Below are 23,686 nucleotides of genomic sequence, written 5' to 3'. Positions count from 1 at the left end.
GTGACAGCTGGATCAGTTCTAGGGAGACCAGTGTAGAACTGAACCTTTAATTTTGAAATTAACGCCCTAGGCCCACATGACTGTTTATAATGTTGTATGTTTGAAACTCATATGTCATAATAAAATCTTACATCAGTCACTCATGGATACAGATTAATAAAGTATTAAAGGGAAACTACTAGGTGAAACATGGATCAGCTCTGGCCTATTGCAGCAGATCCAATATTCTAAAGGGGGATTTAGGAGGGAGTTGAAAGGGGATTGGGGTCCCTGAGCACTATGGCAGAGGAGGATGTAAATTGGTGGCCAATGTGGTATGCAAACGTCTATCGTGGGAAGATAAGAAACTGTATACATGTGACAACTACTCTCTTATAAATCATTATTTCCCAACGAAGTAGAGGGTGGCAATCACAAAGAAATTACAGAGAGCCAAAAATCAAAGCAAACAATCAAATAAAAACTACATGAGCAGTAGAGGAAGGAAACTATGAAAACAAACAAACAACAACAATTAAAAAAAAAACAGCCTGCCAGCCTTTATCCACTGCTTCTCCCCCATAGCTTTCCTGGAAGTGTTCTCTTGGTTAGGAGGGGAAATCCTTCTTTCCACTTGACTCACTAAGGATCAAACAGTATTTGTTTATTTTCTTCTTCTTTTTTTTATTATTAGTCATATAAGTGTTTAACAAAACAGATCTTCAGGGCCTATTTTCAAACCCACACACTAAAGTTCTGTGCCCTGTCCCCATTATCCATTGTAGCTATCACCAAGTTCAAGATGCAGTTTAGCTAATATATATGCATATATATGTTATATATAATAATTATTAGCTAATTATTATTATTATAATTATTTAGCTAATTATATACATATATATCTTTCAGGTTAATTCGCTTTAGTTCACATATGAGCAAAACCCAGCTGGTAGTTCTTTCCTTTACCTTTTTCCTTATTTCCTGTAGCATAATAATCTTCAGTTTTTTACTACAATCCTTGTCTCAGCTAAGGTATATCAGTATCTTCTCCCCAAACCCTTCTCTGACCTCCTCCCTCATTCTATCCGCTTCATCTACACATCAATTTACTGTCTCTTTTCTACACCCAGAGCCCCCTTCAGATATGTTATCAGAATAGTCATTACATTTTGAAAATAATTTTTACTTATTATTGGATAGAGACACAAATTGAGAGGGGAGGGAACATAATGAGGGAGAGAGACAAAGAGACACCTGCAGCCCCACTTCACCACTCTTAAAGCTTTCCCCCTGCAGGTGGGAGATGGGGCTTGGACCCAGATTGTTGTGCACTGTAGTTTAAGCGCTTAACCACCACCTGTGCCCCCCCCACCTTTTAAATAATTTTTATTTATTACTGAATAGAGACAGAGCATTTGAGAGGGGAGAGGAGATAGAGAGGGAAAGAGACAGAGTGATCACATTCTAATATAAGTCTCTGACCACTTGTTCCTCTACTCCAGGAGACTATAAACTCTTCCATGATAGCTGTTAAGTTTTTTCATTTTGTTTTTCAGCTAGTATAGAGTCTACCACACAGCAGGCAGTTTTTAATTAATCTATCAGGTGAAAAAAATGAATGAGGCAAGTTGACATCAGAACTAACTTTAGTTTCATTACATCTTTCATTTTAATAAATCAAAGGCTCTTATGAATACTGATTTTTCTGAACCATACACATGATGGAAACAATTTAGAATTCATTTCTTGTCATTCCAGTGCTAGACCAGTTTATACTGCCATTTTCTGGAGTGCTTGTGAGATGGTAAATTTCACTTAAAATCTTCCTCCTGCACTAGAGGATAGCATCTAACACTGCCCTCATATCTCCCCCCCCCCCCAACACCCCGCTCTGTGACTGACCAATTCAGACCAAGAGTGGTCTCTGAGGAAAATTCAGCTAAATGTTACTTTACTTGTAGTTGACTCCAAATGGACAGTAGCTAATACGTCCCTGTTTTCTTGGCCTACAGAAGACATATTCCCTTGCAAGTCTTGTGGCATCTGGTATCGGAGTGAGCGAAACCTGCAAGCCCATTTGATGTACTACTGCAGTGGCCGGCAGAGAGAAGTTGTTCCAGTGTCAGAAGAAAATGAAGACAGTGCTGCTCCTCAGATTTCTAGCCTGTGCCCTTTCCCACAGTGTACCAAGAGCTTTTCCAATGCCAGAGCTCTAGAAATGCATCTAAATTCACACAGTGGTAAATACTTCCCTTGTTTCTTCTCTGATTCCAGGAGACTATCTTTTCTATATATACATACATGCATGTATACTCATATTTGTCCAACTATAAAATTGAAAGAAAATCAAACTAAGAGCAACTGGTTGTTATCTCACTCGCAATCAGTGTGTTCTACTAAAAGAACCAGTGTCTGAATTCTCTTCTAATAGCAAGCCAAATCATTCTTCACTCTATCTTTTGTCTCCTCTTCCTCCTTCTTCTTATTTTTTGGTGTTGTTCAATTGAAGCAGCACTTTAGGGAGTAAAATTTTAGAAGGAAAATTTCAATAGTATTTGTATATTGTCATTAATACTTTTTTATTTATTGGGGTGCTAATGGTTTACAGTCAACAGTAAAATGTACTAGTTTGTATATGTGTAACATTTCTCAGCTTTCCACAGACCAATTCAGCCCCCTCTAGGTCTTCCTCTGCCATCATGTTTAAGGACCTGAACCCTCCCCCAACCCCAGAGTTTTTTACTTTGATGCAATACATCAAACCCAGTCCAAGTTCTGCTTTTTATTTTCCCTTCTGCTCTTATTTTTCAACTTCTGTCTACGTGTGAGATCATTCCATACTCCTCCTTCTGTTTCTGACTTACCTCACTTAACATGACTCCTTCAACCTCCATCCAAGATGAGATGAGATGAAGAAAGTGAAATAACCATTTTTAGTAACTGAGTAGTATTCTATTGCATATATAATTAATATTTATTGATTAAAGTATCAAATGATCTTCCATATTTGACCATCCTGTTTCCCAAATGGTTAGGAAGAAATAATAAGTACATTAAAAAGAATAAGTTCTTGATGAATGGAAGTAGAGCTAATATTTTGATAGTTCTGATTACAGTCAGGCTTGAGAGGAATTAACTTAAGCATGGATATATAAATATTCTTGATGTTTATAACAGCTTAGTCCTTTTTATGACAAAGACCTAGTTTACTACAATATTCTAAGAAGTCCTTAAGAGACAAGATTTCTTTTTAAAGCACACCCTGACCAAGAGACAATTATTCCTATTTATTTTGAAATTGTACTAATTATTATTAGTATATTTCCATTTAATCCTTGTATCTTTTAAAATTGAATTCGGTCACATGTACAGAATCATATTAACTTTAAACCTATCTAGGGACAATGTAGTATGGAACATAGCAAAGTTTGGGGGCCATAGCTTTATAGTATCAGTGACACAAAGCTTAGAGAACACTGTGGGATGACTTCCTCCGCCATTTTTTGGTTAAGTTGTGTAACATCTGAAATAGGTGCTGAATCTCAAAAAAAAAAAAAAAAATAGCTCCCATCTCTAACACTTTTAGTACAGTGCAAGATTTTATCTATGAACCCATTCAAGTAGGCGATTTCCATTCTACTCACTCTCTTCCCTTTTTCACTAGAAATGAGTTGTCTTTGTGTAGGTGATAAACCAGGAAAACAAAACCAGGTTGGTTGTCTCAGATTATGAGCCAAGTTGTGCAGAACAAAAACAGACAAGGGATTTTTTTTTAGCTAAAGGAGAAATTGATTCTTGATTTGGTTAAGGAAAAAAGGGAGAGAGAAAGAGAGGCATGGACCAAAAGGCTCCTTTCATCGCTGAAGATTTAGACTTTCTCTGCCACATAAATGTCTCATTTTAGTCTAGAGGACAGAGAGGATGAGCCATGCATAATTTAAACACTTGCCAATAAATGGGATATAGAATCGACCTTAGTACTATATGATAGTCAACAATGATGTTCACTGCATTTAATAACTAACTAGAAATAGACAGCGATCCATTAGCATTGATATTGGTCCTGAACAATTATGTGAGTGTAGTAGTCAGTTACAAACCAGGGTTATTTCAAACATTGATTTTGTCTGCAAAACTAGTGAATGAAATCCTAGACTTATACAAAACCTTAATTAGGAGGTTGTTAATTATTTTACAAAGTGGTTCCTATTGAATTATTTTGCATAACCATCTATTTATTCTAGTGTACTTAGTTATTTGATTTGCATCAGATTATCAAAGATTATCAATTGCAACTCACATAAATGCCCACTTCTCCCTAATGTAGAGCCTGTTGTATTAAGAACATGACTGCATTAGAAATTATGAAATCTGAACATCAGCCATAAATCTATCACTGAATAACTCTATTATCATAATCAATTCCCATAACCTCTTTGAAATTGCTTCCTGGCCTGTAAAATGTAGACAATCATGCCTATGATGTGATAATACCCAGGAAAGTATTTTGAGAGCTCTAAAGTGCTGTATCTGTTATCACACATGCTCAAATATGTCACAAGAAAAAAAAAGTTAATGTCATAGATGATATTCTGAAAGATTTTGATTCATTCCTGTTGTGTCAAGGGCATTTGGTCATTATTACAAGCTCTTAGCTTTAGAAAGCCAAGAATGTTTGATTCTCAGTATTCTTATTTTGTATATCTCTCCAGGAGTGAAAATGGAAGAATTCCTCCCCCCTGGAGCTAGCCTCAAATGCACCGTCTGTAGCTATTCTGCTGATTCCGTCATCAGCTTTCACCAACACCTGTTCTCCCATCTCACTCAAGCTGCCTTCCGATGCAATCACTGCCACTTCGGCTTCCAAACTCAGAGGGAGTTATTGCAACACCAGGAGTTGCATGTTCCTGGTGGCAAGCTTCCCAGAGAAAGTGACATGGACCACTCTCCTAGCACAACTGAAGACAACCTACAGCCAGCTGTGGACTTGATGACCAGAAACGAACTCCCCTCGAGCCAAAAGGCCATGCAGACTAAAGATGCCAGCTCTGACACAGAGCTGGACAAGTGTGAGAAGAAGACTCAACTTTTTCTCACTAATCAGAGACCAGAGATACAACCTACTCCTAACAAACAGAGTTTTTCGTACACGAAAATAAAGTCAGAGCCCTCTAGTCCAAGACTTGCATCATCTCCAGTTCAGCCGAATGTTGGGCCATCTTTTCCCATGGGCCCTTTCCTGTCTCAGTTTGCTTTCCCTCAAGATATCACAATGGTTCCCCAAGCTTCAGAGATCTTAGCCAAGATGTCTGAACTGGTACATCGGCGACTGAGGCATGGAAGTAGTAGCTACCCACCTGTAATTTACAGCCCCTTGATGCCCAAGGGGGCTACCTGTTTCGAGTGTAACATAACGTTCAATAATTTGGATAATTATCTGGTACACAAAAAGCATTACTGCAGCAGCCGATGGCAACAGATGGCAAAGTCCCCAGAGTTCCCTGGTGTTTCAGAAAAGATGCCTGAGGCTGTAAGTCCCAACACTGGCCAGACTTCTATAAACCTTCTCAACCCCACCCCTCACTCTGCTGATCCTGAGAATCCGCTTCTACAAACACCCTGCATCAATTCTTCTACTGTCTTAGATTTGATTGGGCCAAATGGGAAGGGCCACGATAAGGACTTTTCCACTCCAGCTAAGAAGCTCCCCACTTCCAATAGCAATGAGGATAAAATGAATGGCAAACCTGTTGATGTGAAAAATCCCACCGTCCCCATAGTGGATGGGGAAAGTGACCCAAATAAGACCACCTGCGAAGCTTGCAACATTACCTTCAGCCGGCATGAAACGTACATGGTCCACAAACAGTATTATTGTGCTACCCGCCATGACCCTCCACTGAAGAGATCAGCTTCCAACAAAGTGCCTGCCATGCAGAGAACAATGCGCACACGCAAGCGGAGGAAGATGTACGAAATGTGCCTACCGGAACAAGAACAGAGGCCTCCTCTGGTCCAGCAGCGTTTTCTTGATGTGGCCAACCTCAGCAATCCTTGTACCTCCACTCAAGAACCCACAGAAGCACTAGCTGAGTGCTACCACCCACGGTGTGATATCTTTCCAGGAGGAGTTGTCTCCAAGCACTTGGAAACATCTCTTACTATCAACAAGTGTGTTCCAGCTTCCAAATGTGACAGCACGCATGCCAGTCTCTCCTGCCTAGAGATGGACGTGCCCATGGATCTCAGCAAAAAGTGCTTGTCCCAGTCCGAGCGGATGACCACGTCTCCCAAGAGGCTGCTGGACTACCATGAGTGTACTGTGTGCAAGATCAGTTTCAACAAGGTAGAAAACTACCTGGCTCATAAGCAGAATTTCTGCCCAGTCACTGCTCACCAGCGTAATGACCTGGGCCAACTCGACAGCAAAGCCTTTCCAAACCCAGAAAGTGAACGGAACAGCCCTGATGTCAGCTATGAACGAAGCATAATAAAGTGTGAGAAAAATGGAAACCTCAAACAGCCTTCCCCCAATGGAAACTTATTCTCATCCCACTTAGCCACTCTTCAAGGCCTGAAAGTCTTCAGTGAAGCAGATCAGCTCATTGCTACAAAAGAAGAAAACAAACATTTGTTTCTCCCACAATGCCTTTACCCTGGAGCAATAAAAAAGGCAAAAGGAGCCGATCAGCTCTCTCCATATTATGGGATAAAACCAAGTGATTATATTTCTGGTTCTCTTGTCATCCATAATGCTGACATGGAGCAAAGTACAAATGCAGAAAATGACTCTCCAAAAGGCCAGGCTTCCTCAAATGGCTGTGCTGTGCCGAAGAAAGATTCCCTGCCCTTGTTGCCCAAAAACCGAGGCATGGTCATAGTTAATGGGGGACTGAAACCAGATGAGAGACCTGCAGCCAACCCACAGCAAGAGAATGTTTCCCAGAATTCTCAGCATGAAGATGAACAGAAATCTCCATCTTGGATGGCTGAGAACCCCTTAGCTGCCAATGAGAATGTCTCACCAGGAATTCCCTCCGCGGAGGAACAGTTGTCTAGCACAGCAAAGGGTGTGAATGGCTCCACCCAGGCTCCAACCAGTGGGAAATACTGCCGCCTGTGTGATATCCAGTTCAACAACCTTTCAAACTTTATCACTCACAAGAAGTTTTATTGTTCATCACATGCTGCGGAACATGTCAAGTGAAGTAACTGCACAAAGGAACAGCAGTCACCTTTGGTACCAGTGTTTAGTATGTTTGTTCCACTCAGTCCAGATGTGCAAAAGTGAAAGCAGTTTGAAGTACATCTGGGCAATCAGGAGCTGATTCATTATGGCTGAGTTGAAGACTTAAGGTGTAATTTCATTACAGTCCATTAGTAAAGTGTATTATTGGTGCCATTTTCAAAAAAAAAATTAATTTATTTTACCAGCAGTATTCATAGCTGTGGTTATGTTATTTTTTATTTAAAAACTTTATATTAAAGTCATTTGTAATGTTATTGTATAGTTCTTGTGTAGCACATATGGTTTGCACTGTATAGTAGCTTTTAAAGAAAATAGTCACAAACAATACAGGAGAGCATTTTAGACATAGCTTCAAAAGCACCTGTGTATCTTGATTTCTTATGATATGCTGTTGCAGATATATGTATATGCTAAAATATAACTTGCAAAGATGTTCTAAATACACATGTTATAAGTTCGCCTTAAGATTTTAATTCTTGGATAATCAGGCTCTGTTTGCACTTTATATTTTAGCAGATACAGTCTCTTAGTCACTAGGCTTTGCATTTGTATGTAGCTGGATGTTTCTGTCCATTTTCTTAATCTTAAACAGGTATGTTAAACGAAGATGGCGTTTTCTTTCCTGTATAGTACTTGTATTTCTTTTCGCGGATGCAGCTGTCTCAATTTTTAAACCTTTGCTGTTAAATGCAATACTTTATAAAGAATGAACAACAACAACAAAAAAAATTACTGGAAGCAGTATTGTCAGTAATGAGGTTGCATACATCAGTTTTATCTTTTGAAAGGCACAGTCTAAATCAAAACCCTAAACTCAATGCTGCAAGTATGAATTTAATTCATATAGAAGATCTATTTAAATATGAGTAGCAATACTGCACCTGGTGATCACAAAGATAATGTTCTACTTCTGATAGAAATAATTTCTCAACAAATGTTGTTACTATGCATGTATATGGATGGAATAAAATTCCAGATTGTTGGAGAAATTTGGCATACTTTTTTATTGTCTGTCTTTAACATAGAAGAAAAAATGTCCTTTTTGTCATGAAAGATGGGCTCAGAACAGTACTGAAGAGCTGTAGATAAATGATGGCAACTCAGAAAAGGGACAGATGATCTCTCTGTGCCTCTTATCAGTATGCCTTATTGTATTAAGATAAACTGGAAACTCTAGGTTATGTAACCTCATAAACTTGCAAATAGGACTATAGTTCTGGAAGTCCATCGTAAGTTGAAATTCTGACTGTCTCATATTTTCAGTCTGGTACCATGGTTTCTCCCGAATGAATACAGGTTCGAACCATCGTACAGTCAAAAAATATGATAAACCCGACTACCACCTTGGGTAATTCGTTTATTTTAACTATATGTAATATGCACTATCTCTGTGTTCTTTATTTCCCCCAACGACCATTACCACTGTAGCACAATGAAGAAAAAAAATCCCTGAGTATTGGAGAGACAAAAAAAAACAAAACCACAAAAACATATGCACAAGAATAAGCACAAACACTGCCCAGATGCATCTAGTTAATAAGAGTTCACAAGAGAAAGAGAGAAAAGTTTACATTTTGAGGTTCAATGAATTAGGATGGTATATGGATTCTGATGAGGAAAAGATATATACATTTTATAGTTGTGACTTGTCAAACAAACCCAAGGTTTTACACATCTCATATCTTTTTTTTTATTTTTTAGTTATATTTATTTATTTATTGGATAGAGACAGCCAGAATTTGAGAAAAAGGGGGAGAGAGATAAGGAGAGAGACAGAGAGACACCTGAAGACCTGCTTCTCCACTTGTGAAGCTTTCCCCCTGCAGGTGGGGACTGGGGACTTGAACCTGGGTCCTTATGCACTATAACATGTGTTCGTCTAGGTGCGCCACCACCCAGCCCCCACATCTCATTTCTGCATTTCAAGAGTTTGCATGTTGAGATGAAGGAGAGAACCACTGTATATGAACCAGATCATGGAGGATCTATTGAGGTAAAAGATATTTAAAACGACACCAATGCCAATCATGATAGTTTTAGAAACATTCTGATTTGTAAAGGTAATTGCCCTACCTGTAACTAAGATGTGCTACTTGTAGATAATTTAGAATGCACTATTATTCATACATATTGAATTTAATGATAGAACAAACCACAAGATGCTGACCCCAAGCATAAGTACTGAGATAACACACTAAAAATGTTGTATTTCTGTGAATATTCCTCCAGAAAACATTATTGGCAATAACTATTTTTCGATGTAAAATCTTGACCTTAATACTTGGATAGTACGTTTGTTTTATTACAACCCAGGTTTAAGCTGGGCCCCCATCACAACCTTGATTCTTGGAAACATTGATTCTTTTTTTTTTTTGGACTTGAAAAATATTTTATTTAATTTACTTTTACAGAGAAGGTTTTTCTTTATTAGTTCTTTAATACCTTGATTCTATGGAAATCTTGATTCCATGATGTCTTTCTCTCTGTCTCTCTATTTGGAAAAAAAAAATGACCTTAAATTAGTGACTAAGCTATGAGGCAAAACACAAATGATATGCTTAATACGATTTTGCACAATTCTCCTAATGTCAGGTTTTTGAGGATCCACAAAAGTATTCAGAAAAACCCGTGATCTTCTCAGGTGAGGTCTAATAGGACATCTGTAACACTCTTCTTTCCCCAATCTTCTTCTCTCTTCCAAGCAAAGAAAACCAGCCAATTAGCATGTACATATTGATTAGCTGTGTTGAGTATATGCCAGTTCCTTAAAGGAGCTCATCACCTGGTTAACTCTAGTTCTTTTCAACAGTTTCCTCATTAGAATGAACTATATATAGCACATTATAAGTTGCCAATATCGATATATTTGCATTGACTCTCACACTGGAACAATGAAAAATTCACAATGAAATGAAACAAGGGACAAACACCATATAATTTCATGTATGTGAGAGAGGGGAAAAAAATGAACAACAAAAATAACCAGTAAAAACTTGTGGAATTTTAAGACCAATTAATGGTTGCCAGAATGTAAGATGGCATTAATTGAGAAGAAGGGACACACGTGTTAATTTTCACAGACAGCTGACAACTAAATAAAATAAATTGTGTTTAGGAGATGTGATAAAGTGTAAAGTCCACATTCTAGAGAGAGAGGGACAGGGAGAGGGAGAGGTGGGGCCAGGCAGAGGCACACCTGGATAAATGCACACTAGGCAGTGCACAAGGACCCAGGTTCAATTCTGGTCCTCACCTGCAGGGGGAAAGCTTCATGAGTGGTGAAGCAGGGCTGCAGGTGACTGTGTCTCTCTCCTTTTCTATCTCCCAATTTCTCCCTGTCTCTATTCAATAAAATAAATAAATACACCTTTAAAAGAGAATAGTTAGGAGGTCACTATGAGGACAAATTGAAGGCTAGTGAGAATCTACACCAAGTGAATAGAGAGCAAGTTTAAGTACCTGGTTATATAATAACAACAAACAGTAAAGACTAAATTAAAAGATCATTAACCTTGAGTGATGAAATTAGCTTTAATTTCAGCAAGAAAGCATTTGGATTAGAATATCAATACCAGTTGAATAGTATGGGAAAAATGTGATAAAGAGAGCTTTACATTTATTTATTTAGGATAGATGAGGGGAAATTGAGACGGAAGGGGAAACAGAAAAAAGAGGAAAAGAATGACACCTACAGCACTCTTTCACTGTTTGTGAGGGCTTCAGCCCTGGGGGCTTAAACCTAGATCCTCAAAACACTGTAATGTGTGTACTCAACAAGATGTGCCACCACCTGGCCCCTCATGTATTGGGTTTTCATATTGTCCTGTGGCATTTTAGTCTTCTACATAATACTAAAACTCACTAAACCAATATATTATAGCAGGGGGTTTAAATTTCTGGTTTTGTGCACACAAAACACTCATAGTGAATCCGTGTATGCCTCCCTTCACAATTAAGAAGCATTAAATTAAACATAAAATGATTGTATGCAGTGACCAACACTGAGATAAATTTAGTAGGCATCTAATATGTAAAAACTGAGTGCTTCCCACCACCAAAAGACTGTGTCCTGGGACACAGTGCTTAAAACTATTAAAATTGTAACATACTTCATTCAATATGTCTGTTTTAATGTTGAAATTAAAGCTAAAAATGAAACCTCTATTTCTGCAAATATTATTTAGAAAACTTTTAATCAGGAATGGTCCTTTCATATTCAGATAAAACTAAGAGTCAGAAACTTTAGTGCCCAGAGTCACCAACCTGACAGATGAAGAGACAGGGACCCAAGACTGGTTTTTTCATGGCCTCCCACATCTTGTTCCATTTTCTAATGGAAAACAACCTAAGGCAGACAGCTAAAAAGACATTTCCTCTTTTGCTCATGTAAGTGTAATGCAAACATACTATGGAAAAAAGGGAAAGGAGTACATTCATATCTCATGATGGTTGTAACAAATTATAACAAGTAGATGGATTTGTAAACAACCAAGGATCCAGCACAATAGGTCTCCCGGACAGTGCCTTGCTTTGTTCATGTCCATGAAACAGGTTCACCCCATCAGAAAAATGTTTCAGGGTGTTGTTTCTCTCCCTCTCCCTTTCCATCCCCCTCTCCTTTCCCCTCTCTTTCTCCCTCTCCTTCCCTTTACCTCCCTCTCCTTTTTTTTTTCCTTCCCTCTCCTTCTCTTTCCCTCCTCCTCCCTTCTCTCACTCTCTCCCATTTTGTCTCTGTCTCTATCTGAAAAAGTCATCCTGGAGTGGTGAAGTTCTGATGATGACAAATAGTAAATAACAAAAATTAACACAATAGGAATTCATTTTTTTACACATCAAAGGCTAGGAGTCTGATGTGAATATGTTAGTGGAATTATACTCTTCCCAGAGGCTCTGGGAGTTTCAGCATTTCTTGTCTTATGGTTCTATCACTGTCTGCCCCTGTGAACATAGTACCTACTCTTCTATATACAGCCCCACTCTGCTTTTTTCTTATTAGAACTCTGGTGATGGCATTTAAGGGCCAGTAGCATGGTAAGGCCCTGATTCACATCTTCAAAAGTTCTCTTTACCAACTAGCATTTTCAGGTTGCAAAGATGAGCACCTGGTGTCTTTGGAGGTTTTCTACTGGTAGGTAGTGATATGCTCTGGCCAATATATAAATGAAAGAAAAGAGAATAGAGAGTTATGAATCTTGAACGTTCTGTAAATGCTCAGTAGCACAACAGAAATTATTATTACCAAATTGGCGAATATTTTGAACTTGCATGAGACTTATATAATATCCATAAACATGAATGAGGGGCAGGAAGGTGATGGAGAAATAGAGCACATGTTGGCACTACATAACGATGAAGTGGTGTTTCAATACCTCTCTCTCTCTACCTCTCATATACAAGTTTAAAGTAAATTAAAAAGAAAAAAATATATAACAAACATTAATTGCATAAACAACAAGCATCTAAGCTAACAGGTCTCAACTGATCGCTCAGCATCCAGTTATGAAGCAGAATGATTTTGATGATAAGTCTGCAGCCAAAGGAACTTTGGAAACCATACTCATTTAGAGGATCACAAAAAAGCAGACAAAGTCGGGGTAAAAATCTATATTAGCACTATCTTGCAAAAAGAGTTTACTCACTATATTAATCAAATATATAGTATTGAAACAAAATAAACTGTTTTCAAGAACCTGAGCAGCCTCATCTTTGCATACATATAATACATTAATTTCAAACAATTCTATCTTTATTTTTAAAGAAGACTGTCACAGCCTTTTGCTTGCTTATATTTCTTTTTTTTAATATTTTATTTTATTTATTTATTCCCTTTTGTTGCCCTTGTTGTTTTATTGTTGTAGTTATTATTGTTGTTGTCATCGTTGTTGGATAGGACAGAGAGAAATGGAGAGAGGAGGGGAAGACAGAGAGGAGGAGAGAAAGATAGACACCTGCAGACCTGCTTCACCGCCTGTGAAGCGACTCCCCTGCAGGTGGGGAGCCGGGGTTGGAACCGGGATCCTTATGCCAGTCCTTGTGCTTTGTGCCACCTGCGCTTAACCCGCTGTGCTACAGCCCGACTCCCACTTGCTTATATTTCTTTGATAACTAATTCCATGTCCTACATATGGCATAACTTTGTTTCATATAGTGTAAATGTATAAAATTCACGAGGTCCATAATTTTCTTTTTTATTCTCTTTTGAGTTCATTTGTTCTCAAGACAAATAACAAGTCAGTAACATACAGTGTTGTATTTTTAAATAAATATGAAATAACCCAAATTCTTTTCAATTAAAAGTAAGGACATACAGTGTCACTAACTATAACAAACACAAAATATATACTCTATTTCATGACTAGTTAAAAATCAGAATTTGATAACAGAGAAAAGGGTGATTTAGATAAACAAGGAATAATGGAAGAGGTCAACCTAAAAACCACAAAATAAAATCTTAAAAGGAAAGAGAAAAGAAAGACAAAAGCATTAACTAGAGAGTAACCGAGAGTCACAGACAAAACTGGGCACATATACCTCCTGCTGCTGCTCTGAAGAACTGTTCTCAATATTTGTCAAAGCAAATTCTTCCACTTGGTTTTCTCTTTCTCTTAGCAGATTTGACAGTTTAGCCCCCTTCAATGGCTCCTTCTCTTTCCTAGCATAAAGCAATAAATGTATCTTCCTCAATTTATATAAAGAGTTGGAAAAGAAGCATTGACATGTTCTCTGCATTTAAGTCTGACCAAAAATGAGACTGGCCCTCTCATGTGTTATGTATAGTCATAGTCTTTTATCAATTTCCTAATCCTGGAGTTTATAGGGAATGCCCAAAATAATAATAATTTAAAAACTCTCAGATCGAATTTCCTTCCAGTCTGGTGAACATAGAGGCTTGGAGCAGATTCAACTTAATTGAGGGATTAGAGGAATGTGATATAGCATGTTATAAACAGTACAAATCACACCATACTGGTACCATTGTTATTCTCTTACCAGTGAGTAAACTGAGGCTTACAGCAGTTGAGTGAGCTCAAGTGACAAAATCTGTGAAGCCAAGTATTGGACACATTTCTCTGTTTATAAGTTATTTCCATAGGACATCATAATGTGTTCAAATAGATTCCTACAACTGCTGGCATGCGTTTCTAGCTTCTTACATCACTAGAATCCTAGCAGTAAGGAACATGTCTAAACTTTAAGGCATAGTTCAAGCTGAAATGATACCAGAGGTTTCTTGTTTTCTCCCCACTTTTTTAAATTTTTTAATTATCTTTGTTTATTGTATAGATACAGCCATAAATCAAGAAGGAAGGGAGGGATAGAGAGTAAGAGAGACAGAGAGACACCTGCAGCACTGCTTCACCATTCATGAAGCTTTAACCCCTGCAAGTGGGGACCAGGGACTCAAACCTGGGTCCTTGCACATTGTAACATGTGCACTCAACCAGGTGCGCCAACACCCAGCCACTGCATTGGTTCTTTAAAGATGTAATATAACTGGGAGTCGGGCTGTAGCACAGTGGGTTAAGCGCAGGTGGCGCAAAGCACAAAGACCGGCCTAAGGATCCCGGTTTGAACCCCGGCTCCCCACCTGCAGGGGAGTCGCTTCACAGGCGGTGAAGCAGGTCTGCAGGTGTCTATCTTTCTCTCCTCCTCTCTGTCTTCCCCTCCCTCTCCCCATTTCTCTCTGTCCTATCCAACAATGACAACAACAATAATAACTACAACAATAAAACAATAAGGGCAACAAAAGGGAAAAAAATTAATAAAATAAATATAAAAACAAAAAAAATATTAAAAAAAAAGATGTAATATAACTAATAGCTTCTTTTCAAGAATATGCAAAATATCCCGTGATGAAGCACACCATAGCAAAAGTAACTGGTAACAATTGAATTTCTATTTCTTGGTGGTTATTGGAGATATATTTTCTCCTCTTAATTACTAGGTTTGTGCCCTGAGCATGAAGATGCACAAAGCCTTGCTAAGGGATGAGGTCTATGAAAATGTGAGAAACTACTGACGATAGTGTGGAATATGCTGAAATTAGAAGGCTTTCTTGGGAGTTGGGTGGTAGCACAGCGGGTTAAAAAAAAGCACAAGGACCAGCATAAGGATCCTGGTTCGAGCCCCTGGCTCCCCACCTGCAGGGGAGTCGCTTCACAGGCAGTGAAGCAGGTCTGCAGGTGTCTATCTTTCCTCCTCTCTTGTCTTCCCCTCCTCTTTCTGTTTCTGTCCTATCTAACAATATCAATAACAACAACAACAATAATAACTACATCAAGGGCAATAATAATAATAAATAACAATAATAAAGCAACAAGGGCAACAAAAGGGAATAAATAAATAAATATTTTAAAAAGGTGTTTTTCTCATTGTAAAAGCCCCAAGTAGACAATAGTCTGCTGTGATTACTCTGGTTCCACCATGCACTGCATGCTACAAGTATAAAATAGTTACCTGCATGATATTTATATAAAATAGCTACTGATTGTGTGTGTCAATGTGTTTTTATGTTGCAAGAGTCCAGTCATAAGAAGTCCAAAATGAAATATGACTGCTAATAAAGTTTAAAAACTGAAGTTTATATTCCCCAAGAAAGTTAGATAACAACTGTATGATCTCCACAAATTATCTTTTTACCTCTGCCATTTACTAAGGAAGATATAAACATGTAATTAGCTTCACAAAATCAAATCTTATAAATCTTCTCGATTTTCAGTGACTATCTCAAATTTAGTCATCATTTCACTGATTGGGCTTGAGGATTATTTGCAGCTGGAGAGGCAAGTACTATTAGTCATTTGGGCCAAATGGCTGATCCAAATTCATTTCACTATTAGAATTGGTATAACACACATATAACTTATTTTTTTCAGAATAAGTTACAACGTTCTATTGAAATGCCTTCATTTGCAGATTGAAAATAATATTCTTAATTTAAATTGAAAGTAATGTTAATCATTTGATTTTACTTAGATATACTTTCGTTTCAAATATACTAAATAGACATGTATAAATTCACAGATGGAAAGAGTAACTGAACACAATTGTCTGTTACAGCTCATGCTTAATGTAAAAGACAGCACTTTTACATTAACAATCAGAATTTAGAAAACTTAAAATTTTAATTTGATGAAATAACTCTTTAAAATTTTTTTATTTTTATTTTTTTATTGAGGGGGATAGTGCTTTATAGTACAATTATTGACATACACATAAAATGTCACTATGTAACAATCCCCCCCCAAAGTTTTCTCCCTCTTCTCCCTCCACTTCCCTCCCCAAAGTCCTTTGCTTTAGTACAATACACAATGTCTAGTCCATGTTTCACTTTGTGCTCTCCCTTCCCATCCTAATTTATTAAGTACTGCTAATAAATGAGATCATTTGATATTTGTGCAATCCAGATGTCCAACATCAGATGAATGACTAAAGAAAATTGTGGATATATACAGGATGGAATACTACCCAGCTGTTAAAAGGGATGAAGTTGTCTCCTTTGCATCCTCTTGGATGAAACTTGAAGATGTAATGTTGAGTGAGATAAACCAGAAAGAGATGAAATAACTTTTAAACCAATGCATAACTTATACTGGCATTTTTTTTTAACCAAGTCCTTTAAATTTTGTTTCCATTCATTTTAAAATAATTTGGAGGGAATGAGAAATAATCCATCTGGTTTAACACATGTATCCCACATATCTGAGGTCCTGGGTTTGAACCTCAATACCATATGGACACAAAAGGGATGGTACCAGAGAAGCCCTATGGATCAGGGAGTGGTATTGTGGTCTCTTTCTTCTCTGTGAGCTTAAACTGACAGGGACCTGGAGGTCATACAGGTTTCTTGTTAAATATTAATAGACACTGGCCCCAGGTCAAATTGATGTGGTACAGTTAGTTATAGATGCATATATTTTTATTTTATTCTAATATGGGAGCCACTCCTTCTGACCTAATCCAGCTCTCAAGTCCCACATTCTACTTTAATGCTGTCCTCTCAGATGTGTCTCAAGCCTGCCTTATGGTAATAGCTCAAAGGTCTCCTAGGAAGATTTATACCTAAAAGGGCATCATATCTTCCCCTCATCCTGAGTTTCTTTTTTTTTTTCTTTAGCATTCTTTTTATTTTTTATTATTTTTTTTATTTAAGAAAGGATTAATTAACAAAACCATAGGGTAGGAGGGGTACAACTCCACACAATTCCCACCACCCAATCTCCATAACCCACCCCCTCCCCTGATAGCTTTCCCATTCTCCATCCCTCTGGGAGCATGGACCCAGGGTCATTGTGGGTTGCAGAAGGTAGAAGGTCTGGCTTCTGTAATTGCTTCCCCACTGAACATGGGCGTTGACTGGTCAGTCCATACTCCCAGTCTGCCTCTCTCTTTCCCTAGTAGGGTGCGTCTCTGGGGAAGCTGAGCTCCAGGACACATTGGTGGGGTCTTCAATCCAGGGAAGCCTGGCCAGCATCCTGATCACATCTGGAACTTGGTGACTGAAAAGAGAGTTAACATATGAAGCCAAACAAATTGTTGAGCAATCATGGACCCAAAGCTTGGAATAGTGGAGAGGAAGTGTTAGGGAGGTACTCACTGCAAGCTCTAGTGTACTTCTGCTTTCAGGTATATATTTTGCAGTAGTTTATAGATACGTGTGAAGATATGCTCTCTCTCACAGAAACTGGTGTATATTTAGGTTTTGGTTCTTTGTTAGAAAGTGAACCATCTGAGATGAAATTAGAGTATACTATGAAAGGAAAGGTCTCACCCGAGTAATAAGCTGAAGGGTTGTCATTCCACATGTGAAGTCTCTGGACACAGTCTGAAGTGAAGCATGTTGAGGTGGCAATCGTTGTGTTGATTAGGTTGTGATCGGCGGATGCAATATTATTTGATATGGATTGGGAGAGGCATACGGGAAAGTGGGCCCTATCCAATGGTTCTAGGACTGGGGCAAGTAGAGGCTCTATAGTGGAGATGTGAGGTTCCTGCTGTCTTAGGGTTCCAAAAGACAATTGATAGTTAATGTTATCATCACATTATTTGGTAATTGGGTTAACTTTGAAAAGTCCTTTTGTTAGGGTTTGCTGTACAGTACCCAGTATCTTGTATATAGCTGTGCTATTGGATGCTTCTGATCTACTTGGTCTAGGCTTTTGAGAGAGTCTGCATATCAAATACACAGCCTATATATTAAAAAGATTCAGTTTGTGTTTTGAAAAACTTTGAGATATACAATTGATTTTCCCCCTCTCATATTAATTAACTAGTGATTTATATGTCTACATTTTGCTAGGAGTGTACATAAACACCATTCCCACCACCAAAAGACTGTTTACTGAGAGGGAAACTTATAGCCATACAATCACATATTAAACACCAAGAAGAAGCTCAAATGAACGACCTTACTGCACACCTCAAGGACTTAGAGGAAGAGGAAGAAAGGAACCCTAAAGCAACCAGAAGGACAGAAATCACTAAAGTTAGAGCAGAAATAAACAACATCGAAAATAAAAGAACCATACAAAAGATCAATGAAGCCAAATGTTGGTTCTTTGAAAGATTAAATAAAATTGACAAACCCCTATGCAGACTCACCAAACAAAAAAGAGAGAAGACTTAAATTAATAGAATTGTAAACGATGGAGAAGATATGACAACTGACACCACAGAAATCCAGAGAATCCTGTGAAACATCTATGAAGAACTATACGCCACCAAGCTAGAGAATCTGGAAGAAATGGAATAATTTCTAGAAGCATATGCCCTTCCAAAACCGAACCAAGAAGAACTACAAAATCTAAATGCACCAATCACAGACAAAGAAATTGAAACCATTATTAAGAATCTCCCCAACAACAAAAGTCCTGGACCAGATGGCTTCACAAATGAATTCTACAAAACTTTCAGGAAACAGTTAGTACCCATACTTCTTAAGCTTTTCCATAAGATTGAAGAAACAGGAATACTCCCTTCCACCTTCTATGAAGCCAACATCACCCTGATACCAAAAGCTGATAGGGACAGAACAAAAAAAGGAAAACTACAGACCAATATCTCTGATGAACATATCAAAAAGATTGTTCATCATGACCAAGTGGGATTCATCCCAGGAATGCAAGGCTGGTTCAACATCCTGAGTTTCTTATTCTCATTGACTCTAATCCTTTTCTTTGGCCCTTTGGTTATTAAGCATTTGCATACCTTGCCACTTTTCAACCATCAAGTCCCAGATGCTTCCACTACCCTATCCTGCCCTCCCTGAAAATGACTACATGGTGAAGTTTCTAAAAACCTCATCTCTCTGGAGCCCTGCCCTACTCAGAAAAAATAAGGGACAGAAAAGGTCCCTCTGGGAGTATGAATCAACCAGGCTAGCCCATGTCTCAGTAAGAAGAAGTTATACATATATAAAAGCATGAAGCTCCATCCTTCTACACTCCAAAAAGAATGTTGAGTCCATACACCTAGAGGGGGAAATTTTGAGGTCAGAGATAACAGGAAGTACCTGGCTAGGGGTAGTGGGAATGACACAGGCACTGCTGCACTATGCAGGAACCCATGTTGCTCAGGCACACCTGCCCAGAAAATGGGAGTGGTGACAGGTATGGCTTGGAAAGGTGAAGGCAGGGCTTGGGTGTCATAAGATAGATGTGTGGTGTCCCCTCTCTGCCCACATGAGCCCCCATTGCCAAGATGGGAGTAGAGGGGCCTCCTCTATTTGTCTTTCTCTTTGCCTAACATGGCATGTTCTCAATTTTCTTGAATAAAGTTTAAAATTCCTGAAAAGAAAAAAAAAAAAAGAAAATGAAAAAAAAAAATCAACCCTGGTCACTCAGGTACAGTCCTGACTGAAAACAACAAAAACACATTTAGAAATGTTTAATATAATCACATAATGAGCTACCAAAGGTTTTCAAAGAAACAAACCAAAAGAAGTAAAATTTGTCGCTATAAGTAAAACAGAGAATCTAAATTTGTTAATTTTTAGTTTATTTTTATCATGGCCACTTGAGCTTCACTCCTCAGAATCAACTTTTCAAATAGAAAAAGGAAAATCAAAGAGGAAAAATATATACCACAGCAGTGAAGCTTCCTTCACCTTGGTGGGTATCAGTCTAGTCTGGGTGAGTTTTAAATTCATTAAAATTCTATAGTTCCATTCCCCCCCCTCAATTTGGGCAAATGCTCTTTTCCTGGAGCTCTGTCTAGTTATAATCAATGAAAAATTTGAAACTCAACCCTTAAGACTACAAAGAAACAAAGAAAGATTAAAGAAAAGGTCACCACAAGTTCATAGAAGGCATTTTTAGTATAAGGGGACTTACATAGAGACTTGTTTCAGATACTTCTAAGGCAAGCAGATTTTCTTTTCTTTTCTTTTCTTTCTTTCTTTCTTTCTTTCTTTTTTTTTTTTTCATCATCTATTCCACAGACTTCCACAGTCTCTGTAGAGACTTTAGGAAAGTTTAATCACATACACTTTCCAAGTGGTTTTAGATGACACTGAATCTTAAGGATTTGTCCTTGAGCTGTTTCTAGAAGAGTAAGATAAGTAAAACATATTCCTAGGGGTGGAGAATGATGAGGAGTCTCTAATTGCCAGTGTTCATTTCCTATGTTAAGAGGGATGACCTTCTTTTGACTGAATTTCAGGACTATCTCCTTTTTTTAAAAACTTATTTATTATTGGATAGATAGAGATAGAGAGAAATTGAGACAGGAGAGGGAGACAGAGACACCTGCTTCATCACTCTTAAAACTTTCCCCCTGCAGGTGGGGACCCGGGGCTTGAACCTAGGTAGGTCCTTGAGCAGTGTAATGTGTGCATTTGAACAGGTGTGCATTTAACGTGGCCCCTCAAGCTCCTGTTCTTATTTGGAAAAACTTAGATTTCCTATTGCAGTGGACTGATATTAGAAAGCCTATAATTTTCTACTATCCCAAATAAATTATTTGATACTTTTTTCTTTCAAATTGATTTGTCAAATGAAGGCACTTAAATCCCTTCAGTGGAAACTAAAGGTAATCCTCCAAGCAATGTGAGTTGCAATATATGCACAACTCAGTGAAAATAGAGAAAAATGGAAGGTCAGTATATACCACATTTCAAAAATTTGTGTTAAATCACTTTTTTTTTCTTTTTTGCGTGTGTTTTGTTTTGATTTTAAGATAGAGACAGAGAAACAAGGACAGTAGGTGCTGCACTGTAGCTTGGGTCACACCATTCAGGTGAGATATCTTGCCAGCCCAGGACACTTTGCTTTTACAAAAGACAGGCATTACATGCTTGCTTTCACTAACCAAAAGAAACTGAAAGAGGTTGTTTACTCTTTCAGCAAGAAGGCAAAACATGAAATGAGTGTTTCAGTGTTCTTTTTCAGCAAACTCTAAGAAACAGTGTGCACCTGGAACAGAAAGAAGTGACCTTGTCAAGTTTCTTCTTGGAAGCTTCACTCAGTATCTTGATATCAAGTCGAATTTGACACAGATGGTATTAAAGAGATCTTGGCCTCCCTTGACCAAGTACTGACCAACAAGCTGAAGCAATTGCAAGAGAAAAAGGGACAAGTCTAAGCAAACACAGGAAGCAAACAACCAATGATTCACATGTGAAGTCATCCAGAACTTAATGTGAAGCACTTGTGTGAGATATTTTTCGCTTAGGTTGATAGTCCCGCAATGATAGCAAAAATGTGTGACTTTAACATTGTAAAGCCATATTTTAGGTTTACCGCAAGTTTGCAGGATGATGTAAATGCCTATAAAGAGTTTTCTGACAGAAAAACTGTGAGACTAGTTGAGCATACTGTGGTATTTGAGCCTCCCAATATAGCTAAATTAGCTACAACAAAAGGCAAACCTCCAGGGTGGACTCTGAGGAGGGGGGTAGATTTAGAAGAAAAGTGCTGACATCATTGACCTGTCTGCTATTGGTGGAAGCTTAATGAGATCAATAGATAGCCTTTCTCCTCCCCCCTCCCCCACCCTTCTGTCTCTCCCTAGTCACGGATAGTATTTCCAGCTACCCTAACCTCTCATGACTTAACCTAACAAGTCCAGTATTCCAGGGCACACACTATCTTCTCCATTTTTGGTAAGTGGAACTATTCTGTATAAGTATTATTTCTACTTTAGATCAGCTTCATGTTTATAAAATCATTCCTGCTTACCCTATAAGTTAGTGATACCTTACAGTTCACTATTGTTGTTATGGGGCAATAACTTAACTGGCTGTATTTTGAGGGTTTAGGAAAATTCAGAAGTTTTTATGTAAAATCAGTGCTAACTGCTTCTTCACTTTATACTACTTGAGCTTACAAGAGTGCTCATCAAACAGTCTGACAGATTTTTCACAGTTTGAATTTGTCTGGTGTTGTCTTTGGATTGCCTTGAAGTTAGGAAGGATAAGAGTGATGGTAGAAAGCTACAGTGCTTCTCACTGCATCTTATCAAGTTTCCCATAACCTGAATATAATTTGTCATTGGTGATGACCATAGACCATCTAATTCATGTGATATCTGTTAGCGTCTCTGCTGTAAAATGACCATTTTGTGTTTTCTACATTTCTCTTTTATTAGAAGTGAGTTACTAAATTGTAGGGTCATTAGAATTCAGAGACGGAAATTTTAACTGCATGTCCTAAGAGAGGATTAACAAATTTGTGCACCTGTGTTTAAAAAAAAAATCACTTTATGAATATTTGTTGCACAGTATTTTGAAACTATGCAAAAATTCTGTTTCTCTGAAGTTTTACCCACTAATTTTAACATTTAGTAGTGTATTTTACTGGCAGGAAATGTTAACTAACTTCTAACTTTTTTTTCTTTCTTGCTATATTTATTATTGAAATTCCCTTTTCAGTGAATACTTACACCATTGGCCTCTCTGTATTCATTTCTTTTTCCTATCAGTATGAACTCATGGCTATTTATTTTCTGTTTTATAATTTAATGTTGTCATGTGTTCAAATTTTGTAAATGTGACCATTAGATGCAATTTGGGGCAGGATATTATAAACTTTTGATGCTTCCATATTTTCTCTCTCATTCATCTTTCTCTGACCAAATTCTTTTCTGTCTGGTTCTACCAAGTAATCCACATAATGCCTAATTTTATCGCCCATTCCTACTACATTCATTTTGTATTTTCCTCAGCACCTCAACTGCCTCCATTTCCTCTCACTGGAAAACAGTATTTAAAAGTTACATTTTTGTTTGTTTGTTTATTGTTTCATTCATATGTGGAGTCTAGAGAACTGATACATAAAAACTTGTAAAAAAACATAGGCATGAAAACTATTTCTAAAACTTGTGAAAACTATGGTGGGGTGCTTATCTTTGAGAGGTGAGAGGGTGGGGGCACAGAAATAATACTTCATTATTATATAATAATTTCAAATAAACATACATTTTACTTTAATCTATTGAATTCTAACCTACTAATGTTACATA

The 23,686-nt window shown here is 37.8% G+C and overlaps 1 protein-coding gene across 3 annotated transcripts in view; it reads left to right on the top strand.

Moving 5' to 3' along the window:
* ZFPM2 (zinc finger protein, FOG family member 2) overlaps positions 1–8,217 on the top strand; it is a 602,281-nt gene extending 594,064 nt beyond the window's left edge. For all 3 annotated transcript variants that reach the window (XM_060195956.1, XM_060195948.1, XM_060195963.1), the window contains 2 exons: positions 1,992–2,219; positions 4,692–8,217. In XM_060195956.1, coding sequence (XP_060051939.1) covers positions 1,992–2,219; positions 4,692–7,186 — 2,723 coding nt within the window. In that variant the 3' untranslated portion in view covers positions 7,187–8,217. The remainder of the gene's footprint in view (positions 1–1,991; positions 2,220–4,691) is intronic.
* The last annotated feature ends 15,469 nt before the right edge of the window (positions 8,218–23,686 follow it).

Source organism: Erinaceus europaeus, chromosome 1, assembly GCF_950295315.1.
Source record: "Erinaceus europaeus chromosome 1, mEriEur2.1, whole genome shotgun sequence".
Taxonomy (NCBI): Eukaryota; Metazoa; Chordata; class Mammalia; order Eulipotyphla; family Erinaceidae; genus Erinaceus; species Erinaceus europaeus.
This window is presented reverse-complemented; position numbering and strand designations above follow the sequence as displayed.